This window comes from Hydra vulgaris, chromosome 11 (genome assembly GCF_038396675.1).
Source record: "Hydra vulgaris chromosome 11, alternate assembly HydraT2T_AEP".
In the NCBI taxonomy this organism is placed as follows: Eukaryota; Metazoa; Cnidaria; class Hydrozoa; order Anthoathecata; family Hydridae; genus Hydra; species Hydra vulgaris.
In genome coordinates, this window is record NC_088930.1 from 45,987,451 (window position 1) to 46,008,323 (window position 20,873).

Here is a 20,873-nt window from a genome sequence, read left to right on the forward strand (position 1 = left end):
AAGTCTAGAATAAAGCAATGCCGTTAAAAAATCAATCTTGAAGCCACACAGAGACTTAGTAGATCAAGTCTCAACTAAATCACATTCATGGATTCATGGAATCCATGAATATGGTTAACAAATTATGATAAACATTATTTACTCCTTATTACTCCTTATGCTAATTTTTTAACTCAACATTTAAGCAGTTATAACCATTAGAAAATTGTTGTAAGAGAACTTGGCTCAATTATATAATGTTCATTTTTCAATCAGTAATAAAATTTAACAACCACAAAATTTAATATTGCATAAATATATTTTTTGCACTGTTATTGTAATTTTAACAGAAAGTGGACTTAGGAGTGCTATAATGTGAAAAATGTTGTACTGTTAAAGTGTTAATATTACTATTGGATTTCAAGTTAACATTAAGTAGAATTTAGAAAATATTTTAACATTAAGATTTTTAAAACAGGAGCACCTAATCTAGTCATTCATTTTATTTATCAGGGAACTGAATATTTTTTTTGTGCAATCATTAAAAATTATTTCATCAGAACTTTTTCAGTTATCCACAGTAAATATAGAACTTTTATTTGTTATGTTGACTCAAAAATGTCTAAAAAAATTTTATTTTACCTTTTAAATATTAAACTTTTAAATATTAAACTACTGCTATTATTACAATTGCAAACTTAAAAAAGTAAAAAATTAACCTGCATCAAGATCTGCATCATCGATTTCTGGCATGCCATATTGACGACCAAGAGCTTCTTGAACTTCATTTGCTTGTTCTAACATGTCTTCCATATCGTCTTGGAGATCCTAAAAATCACAACATTTAAATGATCAACTAAAGTTGTCAGATAAAATGAAATTTTATTTGATACCTCAATTTGATCAATGTTAATTTTTTTATATTCTTTTTTCATCTGTTGAACACCAAGTTTCATTGCATCAACCTAATAAAAAAATATATTTATAAGAAAGTTTATTTGTAGAACAAAATATAATTTAAATAAGGAAATTTTATTTTCAAGTTAACATTAAAAATTAAAAATAAAAAAATCATTCATCATACAACATATTTGTACATTAACTCATCATACTTCATATTAGTATATTTATACATATATACTAGGATGTCTCAAAAATTTTTACTTTAAAAATCAAAGTGTGAAAAAGTAAAATCATTATCATCATATTTTAGTAGCATTTAACCAAAAATTTAAGCTCTTTAAGTCAACTGGTAAAGGTGTTTTTATGAAATTGCTTTATACAAATTCAAAAATTTTTTAATATATTTTTAAATTGAAAACGTTTTGGCTAACATTTTATAAAAACCAGATTTATCTGCTCGACTTTGCATTGCCAAGTATTGATACTTTAAATAGGTTTTAAGCACTGGAGAATGGCTCAGATGGTCACTGATGGTTACTTGGTTACTGGGTCAACATAAACAAACAAAGCAGGTAATTTAGATAAAGCTAAAATTTGTTGAAAATAATTTCTGATGATTCGATACATTTCTTCTTTCAGGGAAAAAATATCTGAAATGTAGCAAATTTGTAGCATGAAGGTAAAAAGAGAACTGCGACAGACAATTATAGGTTTTTGCATTTTTAAGAAACTGGTAGATTTATGAGACAACGCTGGATTTGATAACACTTATCAGATAAATATTCAATAACACCAGCTTTATGAAGCTGAATATTTAAAGATCAACTATATGCAAGAAAAAACACACTGTAGTAGAGTCAGAAGTCGAGATAATTCCAAAGCAGAACAAAATAAATAGTTTAAAGCTAATGATTCACTTTGACAAAGTAAATGAATAAATAAAATACACAAAGTAAAATTGCCTTAAATCAAACTAATATCGAATTTCGGCTGATATAATCAGCCAAAATTTGACTTAACAGGAATTCACTTTAGTTTAATATTCCTTATATAATAAGTCAAACTATTTTCCTTAGTCCCTTGTAGATTCAAGTTATTGGGATTTAACTGTATTTACCTATAGTATATTAATGGTGAGAATGTACATATCAGAGCTACTGCATGAATCGTTTATTGTCCATCCATCCTAATGGAAAGTTTGATACCTTTTTTTTTAATAAAAAAAAAACAAAATACATTATAATGGGGAAAAAAATTATCAGGGGTATTTAATATTATAAGTTAATTAATAAATTGTTACATTGTTACACCAGTAAGGAAGGAATTTCCACAACTCATAAAAGATTTGCTATAAGTGTTTCTTTATCTGAAGCTGACCTTTTAAAATATTTGCTTAGTAATAAGTACCAAGAAAAGTAACCAAGTAATTACCATTCAAAGTATCCTCAAATACTATGAGCTGTATGATCAAATAATTGGGGTTTGTACTGACACCACAGCCAGCAACACAAACAAGAATAAAGGAGCCATAAAGAACATTGTTGATCATAGTTTGGGAAAGCCTGTGTTCTGGCTGATATGCAGACATTGAATATAAGAGAGACTAGTGTCTAATGCCATCAAAATGTTCTTGGCGCAACAAAAGTCTAAGCAAGCCTCAATATCAAACTTATCTATATATCAAAAACAACATCTTCAACAAACTGCTGTCTTTTGCGGTTCCATACAAGAACAATGCAGCGAATAAAAAGCTCGGAACCCATACAGCTACTGTTTCAATCTTTTATTATTTTGTTATTAAGCAGAGTTATCTTTTTTTTTCCTCCCCTAAATCACTAAGGAGGAGCATTTGTTGTGAAATGAGAAAGACATAGCTGCTTGGGAGAGTAAGAGAACCTAAGTCATTTGTTAAGCTCTCTAATGGTGCAAAACAACTTGTTTTCATAAACGATTCCGCTGTATACAATATCAAATTGATCCAAGACTTTATTGGAAGAACACATACAAGGAAAGTTTCAGGTCACTTTTTGGTGCATAAAATAAAACAATAACAAAACAGTAAAACTGAGTACTTTTAATATCATAAGCATTTAAAAACTAAACTTTAAAAGTTACTAAGATTTGGTTTTTAGAGTTTAGATTCTTGAACTCTCCCTATTTTGTCTCTTTTAACTTTTCTTTTGTTTATATATATATATATATATATATATATATATATATATATATATATATATATATATATATATATATATATATATATATATATATATGTATATATATATATATATATATATATATATATATATATATATATATATATACACACACACACACATATATATATACACACATATATATATACACACACATATAAATATATATATATATATATATATATATATATATATATATATATATATATATATATATATATATATATATATATATATATATATATATATACACACTGGTGAGCAAAAAAAAGTAAAAAGTACAATTTTTCAGTAAATTATGTATTATTAATCAATTAAAAATATAATACATAAAATATAACATATCGCTTAAATACATATGCATACACATGTTAAATACATATACATACACATATATACAACTCATTTTGAAAAAAAAAAAAAATTTTGTGTGGCCACCACCATTTTTCATCACTTCATTTAATCGACGCGGCATCGACTCAATTAAATTTGCTATCAAACGGTCAGGTATCGTAACCCAAACTTGTTTTATGGCTGCCCAAAGATCATCCAAAGATGAAATATTATTTTTATGGACCTCTTTATCCATATAGTCCCACAAATTTTTAATGTGGACAGCAAAGATTTTTGTAGAATACTAATGTATTCTTTGGAATTTATTCGTAATCCATCTTCGACTCTATGCAATCTGCCCACACCTTTGGCAGAAAAACAACCCCAAACCATAATTCCAAGATTACCCTTTACCGTTTGGTGAATACAATCTGGATTTAATTGTTCGTTCTTACGTCTAATGCACATCTGTGGACGATCTGAATGCAAACAAAATCGTGATTCATCTGACCATAATATTTTTGTCCAGTCTGTGTTTTTATTATATTTTACCCAAGCTAACCTTGCCTTTTTATGAGGTAGGTACTTTTTTACATGGGTGTATTTTGAACCCCTGGTCTTTAAGACGCCTCGAAATTGTCCATCGGCTAACCTTTTTATCATCAGAACACGTAAAAGTTTCTGCGATATGCGTCATAGTAGTTTTTCGATTTTTTAAAACATTCAATTTTAACTTGTGACAATCTCTTTCCGTCATTTTTCTTGGTCTGCCAGAACCTTTTTTTCTAGCTGTTGTTTTATTGTTTTTCTGACGTGAAAGTATCTTGTGAACTCCACCAACACTAATGTTTACACCTTGAGCTTTCATAATTTGAATAATTTGGCGTATCGATTTACCGGACGCACTCATTCCAACAATGATTCCTTTTTGTTCCATTGTTAAATAAGGTCCTCTGTGAAAAAAAAATGATAATATTATATATAATATATGAAGAAAATATTTATTTAATGATAAACTATGTATTCTAAATGAATATTTTTTTTTTCATAAGAATCCAATAACATCAAAATTAAAAAGGATTTTTCATTTTAAATAAGTTAGAGGCATAAATAATAACCAAAATAAAAAAATAAAAAAATTACCTTTTATTTGGAGACATTTTTTTCCTTTTATTTTTTATAATAATAATATAGCGTTAATACGTCCTATTTCACCCACGCTCTAATATCAACTACAGATTTTGCTGACAACGTTCACTGTATTCATATCTAATGTTTAGAAGTTTATTCATGTTTTCTTTGAAAGATAAACGTAAATTCTTTGATAGTACGAACAAAAATAAACAAGCTTGTATATGTTTCTGTCCAGAGCTCTTTCATTTTATGCGTAAGCAGTCGCTGTTCACTTTTTTTTTGCTCGCCAGTGTATATATATATATATATATATATATATTAGGGTGGTTCTAAAAAGGTCTGATGGGACCCCCTAATGTGTTCTATGTAATAAATTATTACTACATTAAAAAAATTTTTAGGGGTCGCTCAAAACCCTTAAACATCAGACGGATCCCTAAAATTAAAAAAAAAAAGTTCTTTAAAAGTATATCATGTTGGGTCTCAAAAGAAGTGAAATTTTATAAAAATTTCAAAATAATAAAAAAATTATGAAAACACAAATTGAAAAAATTTATTTAAAAAAACTTATTAAAAATGTTTACATTTTTATTTTTGGTTAAAAAAAGATAGTTTTTAAGCCATAAATTTTAAATTAGTAGTCTTTATAAATATTTAAAATGATTATTGTTTTTAGATGTTTTATAAAATTTCACTTTATTTGGGAACCAACATGATATGCTTTTTGAGACCCAACATCATATGTTAAAGAACTTTTTTTTCAAAATATTAGGGACCCATCTGATGTTTAAGGGTCTTGAGCTAACTCTAAAAACTGTTTTTCTTCAAAAAAATTTAGTAGTAGAATTAATTTATTACATAGAACACATTTAGGGGGTCCCATCAGACATTTTCAAAAAATATTGTTTTATGAACCACCCTAATATATATATGTGTATATATATATATATATATATATATATATATATATATATATATATATATATATATATATATATATACTATATATATATATATATATATATTATATTTTATCATATTATATCATATTATATATATATATATATATATATATACATATATATATATATATATACATATATATATATATGTGCGATAGTGGTGTAGTGGTAGAGCGCTCGCTTCATAAGCGAGAGGTTCTGAGTTCGATCCCTACCATGTCCCTGGTAGTACCCCGCTCAACTTGTTTCTCTGCGCAGCGACCTTGTTTGTCAAGGTTCGTAGTTCGGAGTTATAGAGTTGAGAGAGGGTTATAACCACAATTAAGTAGCCTCCTCGTCTGTAGTGGCCTTCTGGGGAGGTGAATCAACATAAAATAAAAAAAAATAAAAATATATATATATATGTATATAAATATATATATATATATACATACATACATACATACATATATATATATATATATATATATATATATATATACATATATATATATATATATATATATATATATATATATATATATATATATATATATATAGTTCTATAAATTGTTGCATTTGGGAGTATGTTAAGGTAAAAAATGATTCTTTTGACACAAATACGTCACTTTTAATTACTTTTGACTTTTGTCCAACATTTCCATGTTGTCAAAAAGTTAAAACCATTACTTTAATTACAAATTAATCGTTTTTAAAAAAACCGCAAAAACGCAAATTTAATTGACCAGAATGTTTTTTTAAAATTCTGAATGTTTTAAAAACATTCAGAATGTTTTTAAAACATTCAGAATTTTAAAATGTTTTTAAAACATTCAGAATGTTTTTAAAAACATTCTGAATGTTTTTAATAATAAAAACAATGTTTTTATTTTTATTTTTTTTAATAAAATGTTTTTATTTTTATTTTTTTTACTTTAAATCATGCGCAGAGTGTTGCTACATCGATTATCTTATAGCCTGACTCGCAACGGAGTGCTGCTACATCAACTGACAAGTAGCCTGACTCGCAATGGAGTGCTGCTACATTGACTATCTTATAGCCTGACTCACAAGGGAATGCTGCTACATCGACTGAGGGTTTGTTTGGGGCAGGCAGTCTATTAAGTAATAATAAAAATTCCGGTCTTGCATTTTAATTTTTTTTTGTCAACAAAATATGGAAAAACTTTCTATATATATATATATATATATATATATATATATATATATATATATATATATATATATATATATATATATATATATATATATATATATTAGGGTGATGCAAAATTTGTAGGTTCAAAACTTTAGTTGTCCTCAAGCTTGCCCTTGTTCTATATGACAATAGTAGTTATTGGGCAAAATTTGAATCAAATCGGATGATATTTAGGGGTTGCCATGTTATGTCACATTTTGGTATAAGGTTACAAAAAGTAAAAAAAATATTTTTTATTTTTACATTTTTTATATTATATTACTGAATTATTTATTATCAATTTCTTATTGATAATAAATACTAAATACTATTACTAGGCAATAATAAATCAATCATCTTCATCATTCAACAGTCATCTTCATCAGGGTAGACTTTGATGCAACTGGAAATTCCTTCCGGTGAAGATCAACCAATCTAAGAAGAAACTGCTTTTGGTTTTCATCTTTCGTAACGCTTGAGTTAAAGGATGTTATAAGTGCTATGCCTCGTTCCGCGCAATCGTTGACGACTTTCATTTGACGAACCTTGTGCTTCATTTCAAGATATGTTGAATCCATATCCCACTCTGAAGATTCTTTCATTAAAAATGATTCAGCTTTTTCTTTTCCATTTTTCAAAATTAGATCGAAAAGTTCTGCAGTGCGTTGTGTGACGAAGGAAGACAATGGGCTGTGACAATCGAATGTGGCAACATCAAGTCTTTTGAGAGATTTCTGCCTTGGCTGTTGTTTCAGGTTGTTTGCCATGTCTCTCTTGGTGTTGTTGTCGACACGGGAATCGAAGAAAGCCAATCCTATTAGATGTTCAGAAAAATACCAGAGGTGGCGATGCAAAACTTTTGCTGCATTAATTGCAATTGTACGATTTGGATATTCTTGAATCCGTTGAAGAAGCTTGGCATCATTGAATGGTGCTCGTTCAGCTAACGGAGCTTCATTCCAAAACTGTCCGTATACAAATGCCACAAAAAGACTTATATCTGTTATTCCTTTCTTTTCCTTTGCAGTAATAACAAATTGATCCTGAAACAAATATATCTTTATACAATATATAGCTTTTGCCATCCAACGTGCATTGTGTGTTGCACCTGGAGCCTGAAACTTCACTTTGAACTCCGATGTTGTAGTTGATCCTCCAAGGAAAATAAGGCACAAATTCAAGAGTTCTAAGTAATCATCCCTGGGTTGTTGACCTTTAATTGCTTCACTATAATATACTACCATTTCTTCACGGAGTTTGAGAAAAAAATCGCAGTTGTAAAATTCTTTATTCCCTATAGTGAACACCTCCTTGTTGATTGCTGGCCATTGTTTCTAAAAACGGTTAAAAATTCCAACTTCAGGTCCTCCACTGGTTCCAAATGCAGTCGTGAAAATGGTGGAAAGCATGACTTCAAACATATGGTGCCTGCATGCTATCCATATAAGATTACGGTCAAGATTCTGCTCCATTATTGTGCAGGCACCATTGTTCAACCCAGTGTCAGATGAGTAGTGTCAAAAACCAGTCCCCGAACAAATTCTTTCAATTTCCAGTCTTTAAGAGCCTTCATGCAAGCATCAGCCTGTTGCTCACCTGTACCTCGATCAATCTTTGGAACGCCCAGCAATTTTTCCACCCCACCACCAGTCACAAGGATGGCAATTCTATCCACTTTTTTTTGACCACCAGTGATATCAGGTAAGAGCTTTCCATCCCAATGCAGAAGAAGTGGATCATCAGGAGAGAAATCAACCTTGTCAGCTGTAGTCACCGCTTCACGAACAGATCGCCTTTTTCTGCGGATTGTGCTGTACGACAATGATAAATCTTTTACCGAGTGACCAAGAGCCTGAGACACTGTTCCAACCACGAAGAGTGCACGGCGATCAGAAATATTAACACGATCAAGAGATGATACAACATTATTTGTTAGAACTTTCATCTTCTTTTTCGTTGAACCACTTGTGCTCAGTGTGCTGGAAGCGGAAGGAGTCTGATATTCATCATCATCCGAGGAACTAGAGCTACTTTCACTCACAATGTCAACTGCTGATGAAGAAGAAATGAGTTCTGTTTTTTCCATCAGTTCCGCTTGACTTCTTTGACGCCTCAATTCCATTTTAGTTTCTCGGACTCGTTTCCGTGCCTCCCTAGCTGTTAAATTCCGATCAATTCCTGCCATACTACAACTTAATGGATCTTCTTGCTGCTGACGTAAAAATGCTTTATCTTCATCGTTTTTCATAACTTCTGATGCATTCTTGGTTGAAATATCAAAAAGTTCTTCAAGGTCAGCGTGGAAAATTCCTTCTTTCATTTGACAGCTGTCCAATTTTGATCCTCGGTGTTTTTTCAGCAGCAGATATTCGTCATAAAGTTTTTTTAACTTTCTTTCCGCATTGTCAATTCTTTGAGTTGGAATTTTTCCTCTCTCCCATATAACAAGAACTGCTTCAATTGTTGCCCAAATACTTTTTTTCACTTCTTGTTTCTCTTCTATATGATGGAAGAGCAACCTCCAAAGAACATCCCCTCTTGAAGGAAGTCTGGCAGTCGACAGAGTTTGTGTAGGTTTACCAACAAGCCACACCTCAGCAGAAGATCTAGTGGTTGCCATATTATCAATTTCTAAATTATAAATAAATAAACAATGAAAAAACAAATTTGCGAAATTTGAGAAAATCACAAAATTTTACCAATGGTTAATTCATCTTATAAAACATGGCAACCCCTAAAATTGCTTCTTTTAGTCTAATTTTTGGTACACATGATCCTAGGTGATAAAGGAACACAGGCAACCTTGAGGAGAATGTTTTTTGTGACATTTTTTTTTTCTATTACAATCTGAATCACCCTAATATATATATATATATATATATATATATATATATATATATATATATATATATATATATATATATATATATATATATATATATATATATATATATATATATATATATATATATATATATATATATATATATATATATATATATATATATTTGTTAGAACTTTCATCTTCTTTTTCGTTGAACCACTTGTGCTCAGTGTGCTGGAAGCGGAAGGAGTCTGATATTCATCATCATCCGAGGAACTAGAGCTACTTTCACTCACAATGTCAACTGCTGATGAAGAAGAAATGAGTTCTGTTTTTTCCATCAGTTCCGCTTGACTTCTTTGACGCCTCAATTCCATTTTAGTTTCTCGGACTCGTTTCCGTGCCTCCCTAGCTGTTAAATTCCGATCAATTCCTGCCATACTACAACTTAATGGATCTTCTTGCTGCTGACGTAAAAATGCTTTATCTTCATCGTTTTTCATAACTTCTGATGCATTCTTGGTTGAAATATCAAAAAGTTCTTCAAGGTCAGCGTGGAAAATTCCTTCTTTCATTTGACAGCTGTCCAATTTTGATCCTCGGTGTTTTTTCAGCAGCAGATATTCGTCATAAAGTTTTTTTAACTTTCTTTCCGCATTGTCAATTCTTTGAGTTGGAATTTTTCCTCTCTCCCATATAACAAGAACTGCTTCAATTGTTGCCCAAATACTTTTTTTCACTTCTTGTTTCTCTTCTATATGATGGAAGAGCAACCTCCAAAGAACATCCCCTCTTGAAGGAAGTCTGGCAGTCGACAGAGTTTGTGTAGGTTTACCAACAAGCCACACCTCAGCAGAAGATCTAGTGGTTGCCATATTATCAATTTCTAAATTATAAATAAATAAACAATGAAAAAACAAATTTGCGAAATTTGAGAAAATCACAAAATTTTACCAATGGTTAATTCATCTTATAAAACATGGCAACCCCTAAAATTGCTTCTTTTAGTCTAATTTTTGGTACACATGATCCTAGGTGATAAAGGAACACAGGCAACCTTGAGGAGAATGTTTTTTGTGACATTTTTTTTTTCTATTACAATCTGAATCACCCTAATATATATATATATATATATATATATATATATATATATATATATATATATATATATATATATATATATATATATATATATATATATATATATATATATATATATATATATAAATTATATATATATATAAAATATTAAAGTTTTTAAAAATATTGGCTTCCTAATTGACATAAATATAAATTTAAAAATAGTGAATTTTCTTGATGTCACATTTAACCTCTCAGAAAGTTCCTATAAGCCCTACAAAAAACCTAATGACGAATTATTGTATATTAATGTAAATTCGAACCATCCCCCTCAAATTCTAAAACAAATTCCAATTTCAATTAACAATAGGCTAAACCAAAACTCTTCTAATGAAAATATTTTTAACTCCTCTAACGCATTTATGAAGATGCCCTTAAAAAAAGTGGCTTTCAAAATTTCGAGCTAAAATTTGAAAAGAAAATTGCAAAAAAGCGTAATAGAAATAGAAACATAATTTGGTTCAACCCCCCGTACAGCAAAAATGTTTCAACAAATATAGGTAAAATTTTTCTAAAATTAGTAGACAAACATTTTCCTCCCTCTAATAAATTACATAAGATTTTTAACAGAAATACCATTAAAGTAAGTTATAGTTGTACAAAAAATTTAGAAAGAATTATAAAAGGCCACAACTACGCGTTAATTAATAAAAATGAACATATAAAAGAAAAAAACACTGATTATTGTAATTGTAAACAAAAAATAGATTGCCCTCTAAATGGAAAATGCCTTTCGAAAAATGTAATTTACAAGTGCATTGTTTCCTCACAAAACAACCCTGATAAACAATATATTGGCTTAACCGAGGGGAATGGAAAAAACGTTATGCCAACCACAAACAATCGTTTAAACACAAAAAATATTCAAAAGAGACTATGCTGTCAAAATATATTTGGGATTTAAAAGAAAAAAATAAAAATTTTAATTTACAATGGTCTATTCTAAAATCTGCCCCTGCCTATAATAATATTTCCAAAAAATGTATGCTATGTTTGCAAGAAAAATTTGAAATAATTACTCATTTAAATCAAGAAAATTTATTAAATAAAAAATCTGAATTAATTTCTAAATGTAGGCACGAAAATAAATACCTCTTAAAAAATTATAAAAACAAATGACCAAATTAAACTATCCCCATTCCAAAGAAAATTATTTCATAATTACTTTCTGTAACTTCCCGTTAACAAAAAAATATAGTAATTAAAAATTTTTTATAATAATTTATAACTTCCTGTAAAATATTTTTTTCTATAAATTGAATTTTTTTTGAGATTTAGTAACTCTTCCTGATGATCCAGCAATGGTGAAACTTCAAGTCGAAGATAAAAGTTAGATAAGTGTTTTTTACTAATTAATTATTGCTCTGTTCTTTAAGAACATTGAGCACTCTATTTGTAAAATACATTAACATAATTTACACACACACACACACATATATATATATATATATATATATATATATATATATATATATATATATATATAAATATATATATATATATATATATATATATATATATATATATATATATATATATATATATATATATATATATATATATATATATATATATATATATATATATATATATATATATATATATATATATATATATATATATATATATATATATATATATATATATATATAGTTTCTGTAATATATAAGCAAAATAACTATAAATATTTACAGTTGTTTTAGTATCCTTTAGAGTTTGTGTAGCAAAGTTAGCTTGCTCCATATTAAATGATTGGTTGCGAAGATTTTCAAGTTGATTTTCATACCTAAAAAGACATTAAAAAACTTACTTAAAATTTATAGCATAATAAAAATAATAAAAATAAGCAATAGTTTTCAAAACAATTTTTAAAACAAATCAAAAATGCAGTATACCAAAAAAACTCATTTCTTTCTTCTAGTTTGAGTTAATTCCTTAACTGATTTATTAAAAAGCTTCAAGTGTTTTTTTTTTTTAATCTTTAAGAAACCTTCTTTTTTTCTAACTATTGAAGGGAGAGGGTATGAGGGTAGAGGTAGAGAGGGTAGAGGTATGAAGGTAAGGTAGAGAGGTAAGAGGGAGAGGGTATTAAAGTGATGGAAAAAAGTAAAAGGATGTATCAAAATGTGGCAGTTTTGTTAAAAAAAAAACAATTTAGCCAGCCTTCATTTTTGAATGAACTGGTTGTTCAATCAATCAAATGTTCCAAAAATGTGAAAATGCTCTTATACTTAAGTATTGTTAGTTTTCTGTCAGATTTAATATATGTGATGCCATGTGGAAGTTTTTTACTTCCAAAACCGTATTCCCTCAATGCAGATGAAGTTTATATAGTAAATGTTTCTAATTGAAATAATGCTCAACCTCCATCAACACAATCCTCCATCATCAGCTGCTTTTTTTTCTTTAAATATATGAGCCAGAAAAGCTCATGTAATTCTTCCTCCAGAAGCTGATACATTTAACAATCTTTCAATGGCCATTAAAATTCCAAAATCAAAAAATTTTAGATATTTTTCTTGTTTAAGAAACTTATTTTCAGAAGTATCTTTATGCTTTTAAATATATATTTAAAAGCACAAAGATAACATTTATATTATACATTTACATTAAAGATATAGTTGAATTTGTAAACACAACCTTATTTTACTTGTCTTTTTAAAATTTATTGCTAATTTAGTTTAAACCAACATTTTTTTAAATGGTTAAAACCGTGGTTTAAACCATTTGAATTAATCCTATCAACCCTGTGTATATATAACATAATACCCATTTTTACAATTTACAATTTTAAAAATCTTACATTTTCTTCTGCTTTAAGACTCTCATAGCTTTTTGCTTTACCATATTCTAAAAATTAATGTGTATGAAATTATACAATAAATACTATATAATAAATAGTAAATAGAAGTATATATAAATATAGTAAATAAATAAATATATAAAATTAATAAATATATATATTTATTAATCTAATAGTATTTAGCTATCTAATAGTAAGGGGTTCTTTAATTGCAACGTATTTGCTCAGCAAAACTTTATTTTTTATTTCATCCGTCATTATTTCACAAAACAAAAATTACCAATTTGTTTTACGTAAAATAATATTTTTATTTCATTGAAACAATTTTTAGTTTTTAGTTTTCTAACTATAGTGAAATGAGTACATACTTTGTTTAGATGCATCCATCCTTAAATCACAAATTAAATTAACTAAAAATGCAAAGAGCTTTGTTCTGAGTATCTGTATTATAAACTTTTCCTAATTTATATGTATCATATTTTTAATTATATCTTACAATTTCTTATTTACAACTTTCATGTTCTCAATCAAGCAAGACAAGTACAAGTCGAGAACTTTAAAATTATTAGTTATATTATAAAAATTAGTGCTTAGTGATAAGTCCTATTTATTAAACATTAAAAAAGTCTTAAATAAAGCTAAACTATAAATAAATAAGACATAAAAAATAAATACTGGTATTTTATTTGTTGTCCTTTAAATTATTATTTTTAGCATATATTGTATCCTACATTTACTTTTCTCAATTAATTGTTAACGAAATGTTCAATTAACTTAAATCAACTATGAACTTTGCCTAAAGTAAAAATTATATAAATATTAAAGTGCACCTATATGGTTATTGCATCACATTGTTGTGACTAAAGTGCACCTATTTCTTATTTCATTACATTGTTGAAATAAAAATAAAATTCTGTTAACATTACATTAATCTGTAAATATATTGTAATATTATGGTAAATATATGGTATTAGTAAATATATGGTATTAGTAAATATATGATACTATTATGGTAAAATTTTAATCCTAGATAAAGCAGTTTGTGCAAGGAAAAATCCAACATAAAATAAAAACTAACATTTTTTTTTATTTACTAGTAGTTATTTTTATTTTACCTAGTACATAAAGTAGTACATAGACTAGTGTCTAATGCCATCAAAATGTTCTTGGCGCAACAAAAGTCTAAGCAAACCTCAATATCAAACTTATCTATATATCAAAAACAACATCTTCAACAAACTGCTGTCTTTTGCGGTTCCATACAAGAATAACACAGGGAATAAAAAGCTAGGAACCCATACAGTAGTATAAAAGATATATAAGTATACGTAGTAGAAAAGATGAATATTAAACTTACTCCATTTAATTCATTGTTACTTAAGTCGTTAAAATTATTAAAGTTTTCAAGAGATGCATCAATTATTCAAATTCAAATTAAAATTCAATTACAGATTGCATTACTGTTCTTATTTAAAACTATGTGAGTATCTTAAAAACAATGCAATATTTTATTCTTGTGCTTGGAATTTCAGCTTTTTAGTTATACTGCAAGAACAAACATGTTTGCATTCCTATTTAGTAAAATCTATGTTTAAATGTTTAAAATTTTTCATCATTATTATTTTAAAACATTTACCTTGCACAATATTACTAAGTTTAAATAAACTAGATTTATATATTAAAATTTATATCTGTCAAATTTTTATAAATTTGGGTTGATTATTTAATTTACTCAATGCAAAATAAGAGAATGAAGTTTATTTATCATTCAAAATGCAGAGATAAAAAAGAAGAAAAAAAAAGACACTACTCTAAATATAAGAAGCAAAAAATAAAATAAATAAACAAACAATTTAACAAGGCCTTCAAACAAATTTAAACCAAACATAATGTGATAGTTGCAACCAAAACAAGTTTCTATTAAACTTGTTGAAGAATTAAGTTTAGAATCTGAGCTTTCTCCAAGAACTACTAAATATTTTAGAAAGCCTACAGACAACTACAATTATTTACAAAGAAGATGAAAAATAAGACTTGTGAAAATATTTAATTATGTTCATCATAAAAAAAGGAGGTAAAATTTTTTTGCATAATCGCAGGTTCCGGAACTATATGGAATAGATTATTTAGTGCTGAAGTGTTTTCACAAATTATAACTTTGAGTTTGCTTCGCAAACAGGAAAATTAGTGGTTGAGCCAGTTTGTTTTGACAACAATTTCTGTGGATACAACAATTAAATTTATGTTTAAAAGACTAAGTGATATCCAATGTATCTCCATAAGTAATTGTTTTTAATTCACTGTTGGCTATTGTAAACCAAAAAGGACTTCAAAGGTGCAGCTCTTGAGAACTGAATTTTTGATTTTAATGTTAGTGAAATTGAGATTGGAACATTCTAAAATTTTAATGTAAAAAGAACTTTATTTGTAAATATTTGTAAACAAAGGAACTATATATGCTATATTTCAAGATTTGTAAACAACTCGACTATAAGTTTGTTTAGAAACAACCAGAATATGATATAATTAAGTGTTTAGAATGAGACTATTTGATGAGAAAAAGAAGAAAGTGCAAATAAAAACCTCCAACAGACTTGAGATTTGCTTTAAACAATTTGGTTAACTAGTGTTGCATTCAAAAGAACTTTTAATGTTATGTCAACTAAACAAGTGTTGATTTGATGATGAAAACTATAAATGTTTTTTATTTTTTAAGAAAGAACCTTATTAGAATAAGAGAAAAAATTTCTTGAACAGACCAAAATATAGAACTAGAGAAAAACCATTTCAAATAGACCAACAAACATGAGTGATTTTCAACTTCAATTTGATTTGTAAATTTTTACCATTCTAAAATTTTTTTTACATTTTACAAAGTAAAGGTTAATTATACATTTTCTTTAATTACAATGGTAACATCAGAATTTTAGTATTATATTTCTGCAATACCAAAATATTACTGGTATTAATTTTATGTACAGATGTTAGATACCCAAGTGAATAAACACAGTTAAGTATAATAACTGTGAGTACATTAAATGATTAAAAAACTAGTCATTTTTAAAAAAAGAGTTTATAATTAGGGTAATTCTATGTCAAATTAGCAGGCTCATGTCACCCCATGTTTTGGATTTTGCTAATTTTTTTATTTGTTATAAGGTTTATGAAAACTAGGAAAATCTGAAATTTGGAACCTCCAACTCCTTACGGTTCTTGAGATATTCAGGACTCAATTTTCTTATTTATGAATCAACATTTTTTGCTAAATACTTTTTTGTTGTTAAACAGCAATATTTTATAAACCAAATGAGGTATCATCCTGAAATTTTGTACATAGACAATCTTCAACGTGGCGGATACAAATTTCAATTTGAAAATTTTTCCACCTTAATTACATGTAAATTGGATAAAAAAGGCATATATTTTAGGATATTTCAGCAGTCAAAATGGTAATGTCACCTTGATAATTTTTTTTGAGGCATTGTTATAACTTACAACATAGGTATCAAACACCACTGTTAAGTAAAGCTTGTATATATGCTGAGTAAGACATGTACCAGAAAAAATCTGCGCGGACATTTTAAAGGATATTTATTTAACTATTGTATTTCGATATTGAATGTTATATATATTTTGAAAGTACATATATTAATATTCTTAAATTTAACTTAAGAAAGTTTGTGAATTTTTGTTCGTGAAAATGCATGCACTTTGCATTTTACACTCGACATCAGCTTTTGCACAGTCTTTGGCTGGACTTTCTTGGTAGCTCTAATCCATTTATTTTTGAAGTCTTTAATGTTTGGGACAATTTTGTGGATAGAAGTGTTTTTCAACAAAATCTACTTTATGTTTTGTAAGCTAGTTTAAAGTTGTCCCAGAGTAGTGACATGATGCTAAATTGGGCCAAATTAAAGCGTTACCCATGTGTGTTCTTAAAAACGGCAAAAGACGTTTCTTAAAGCATTCTTTTATGTATATTTTGGTGTTAATTGTTCCCGTAGTCACAAAACAAGAGCTTCTTTCACCACAATCACAAATTGCTTGCCAAACTAAGAATTTTTTAGCGAATTTTCGCATTCCAATGCATTTATAATTGGAATTCAGTTTCTTGGGATTAATTGCTGAATAATAGTCTTTGAAAAGATTTGAAATATGCAGCACAATAAGTTTCATTGTCAATAATAAACAAGACTTTTTGGCACATAATTTTTTATAGAGCAGCTTTGAACAACGAACTGCGACATTTTCTTGCTTTTCTTCACAACGAGGAACTTTTTTTTCTTTTTTGAAGATTTATGGCCAAAATTTCTCTTCAATCTTTGTATAGTGGAAGCACTTGTCTTAAATTTATTTGCTAAAGTTCAAACAGAAATCTCCGGTTTTCTGTCTATAGCATCTTTCACTTTTTTACCAAGATCTCATCTAACAAAACATTTTTTTCTTCTACTTCTAATGGAAATTTTTTTCTCGCTTCCTATTTTGATTTGACGGTATTTCAATTAAAACTAATTGTTTTGATAACAGAGTTGTTTAAATTTTGAATAACACTAATACAATGACATTTTAAAACAATTAGCCATTTAGAATGATGAACAGTTTCCGTAAACACCACATCAGAACATGCGCAAATGTTTTCTGGTACATGTCTTAAGCTTAAAATTTATTGCTAACTTATTTATGACAAAATTAGCTTTATCTTAATTTTATAAATTTATACTTTATTTATATATTTTTTTGTACCTACATAATCCATATGATTATAAATAACCTGCTGTACAGCAAGCTCATTTGGTATCTGCACAAGGTTAAATGTCTAAACATCAGTTAGTTGACTCATCCTTTTTAAAGAAATTGTATATTTATTAAATTGGTATTAAGTGGCAGAAGAATCTTGTTCCTGGCAAGGTTCTTCCCATAGTTAACCTTGGTTGTAATGATGATCGAACTTCATTTATTTCTGTTTTATAAACCAAAATGAATTGAATGCATTTTATATTGGTTACACAAAATTCAAACATCATATCTACATATAAGATCTGTCCAGTCACTGTTTATTTTAAACTGGCTATTGCAGTTGTTTTTTTTTACTGTGTCTGATCCTAGTCAGTGCTCAGTTTCTCCACATTTACCCTTAGGTGCTTCTGATCACAGTTTGATCTCTCTAAAACTATTACCTCATTTTTCTTCATCATCATAATCGCCCTATCATTGCATCTCTTACAACTACCTTAAAGCTGACTGGGACTCTTTCTGTGAATTTCTTTGTGATGGCCCTTGGATAGAAATCTTTCATCTTCCTTCTGATAAATGTGCTTCTTACATAACTTCTTGGATTCAAGCTGGCATAGAATCTTTTATTCCCTCTCAACAATTCCATGTCAAGCCTCATTCTTCTTCTTGGTTTATCTCACATTGTGCTGCTGCAATTTCCAAACAAAACCATTACTTTCATATTTATCAGCAAAAGAATTCTCTAGAAAGCAAACGCCTGTTTAAAACCAAAGCCCGCTATTCTCAGGTCATGAAACTTTGCATTTCATGTAAAAAATTAGGCTCTCATGACTTCTGGAGAATCTTTAACAGTATCAATAATAAGGGCAAATCTGTTATTCCAACTTTGTTGTACAGTCCAGATTTTGTCACCTCATCTAAAGACAAAGCCGAATTATTTGCTAAGAACTTTTCATCAATATCATCTCTTAATTCCACTAGTTGCATTCTACCTAATATAGCCAACAAAAAAGTTGATCCATTGCTTGACATTCGTATCACTCCAGCTTCTGTATCTAAAGTGATTTCCTGCTTAGACTCTTCTACAGCTTATGGTCAGGACAACGTACCTTTTGTAGTCTTGCAGAAGTCTCTGGAGCTGTTGTCTATACTTTCAAAACCATTTAACAAGTGCTTATCGAAGTCTTGTTTTCTAGCCTGCTGGAAAGCCGCACCTGTTATCCCTATTTTCAAAAATTCTGGAGAGCAATCTGACTCATCTAACTTCTGTCCTATTAGTCTACTTCCTATCATAAGCAAGGTTTTTGAATCTTTAATTAACAAACACTTAATCTCTCATCTAACATCTCTCTTGAATCTAATAACTTACTTTCTGTCCATGAGTATGGATTTCGATCTTCTTGTTCTACAGCTGAATTGCTAACAGTAATAACCGATAGGTTTTATTGTGCATTAGATAGAGGTGGAGAGGTTAAGGCTATTGCTCTTGATATTTCTAAAGCTTTTGATAATGTTTGGCATGGTGATTTTCTCCATAAGCATTCTTCTTACAGTGTATCAGGTAACAACTTTAAGATTATCGAATCCTTTTTTTCCAATCTTATCATAAAAGTTGCCCTCGATGGACAGCACTTTTCTTCATATCCTGTAACTTCAGAGGTTCCTCAAGGTTCTATCCTAGGCCCTATACTCTTTCTAACTTACATTAATGATCTTCCAGATATTCTCACATCTAAGGTGGCATTGTTCGCTGATGATACTACCATTTATTATTGTCTTGATAAGAAGCCAACAATCTCTGATTGCTTGGGTATTTGGGCTTGAAAAGGATCTCACTTCTGCTACAGCATGGGGCTCACAGTGGCTGGTGAACTTTAATTCAGATATAATCAAATTTTTTCAACCAATCGTTACCGCAATAATTTAAATCTTCCTTTTTTTATGAACGGTGATTAACTCAACGAGTCATCTACCCTTCGTCTTCTTAGTTGGAACTGCTCTTGCAGACTACCTCTAACCATTATCACATCGTCGTAATCTTGCTTCTCTTTCTCTTTTCTACAAATACTATAACAGGCACTGCTCCAAAGAGCTAGCATTTCTTGTGCCATGTACTAAAATTCATTCTTGTGTTACTTGTCATTCGATTCAATTCAAAGTCTCATCTTTTTTCTGTGACTATTCTTAAGTGCTTCAAAAACTCCTATTCATCTAGCTTTTTTCCTCAAACATCAGTTTTTTGGAACTCGCTTCCTTTATTTTGTTTTCCTGATTCATTTAATTTGCAATCTTTTAAGTCATCTGTCAATCACTGTCTTGCTTTATAAACTTCATCTTTTCTCTTCCAGTAACTCTAACTCTAACAGAGGTTGCTTGCAGCCTTGTTGGAAACGAAGATGTTAGAAAAAAAAATTGCTTTATATAAAACTGCATTTGGTTCATAAAATATTGCTATTTAACAACAAAAAAGTATTTTGCAAAAAATGCTGACTCAGCATAAAAAAATTGAGTCCTGAATATCTCAAGAACCATAAGGAGATGGAGGATCCGAATTTCAGGTTTTCCTAATTTTTATAAACCCTATAAAATATAAAAAAATTAGCAAAATCCAAACTATGGGGTGATATTCTTTGTTTTTTTCTGCTGATTTGACATGAAATTACCCAGTAGT

The 20,873-nt window shown here is 28.5% G+C and overlaps 1 protein-coding gene across 1 annotated transcript in view; it reads right to left on the reverse strand.

The window, feature by feature from the left end:
- The window catches only part of LOC100210064 (charged multivesicular body protein 5), a 31,617-nt gene that overhangs the window by 3,637 nt on the left and 7,107 nt on the right, over window positions 1-20,873 (reverse strand). The window contains exons 3-6 of the mRNA XM_065808984.1: window positions 13,469-13,515; window positions 12,358-12,451; window positions 873-944; window positions 699-807 (exon numbers count right to left, since the gene is read on the reverse strand). Coding sequence (XP_065665056.1) covers window positions 699-807; window positions 873-944; window positions 12,358-12,451; window positions 13,469-13,515 — 322 coding nt within the window. The remainder of the gene's footprint in view (window positions 1-698; window positions 808-872; window positions 945-12,357; window positions 12,452-13,468; window positions 13,516-20,873) is intronic.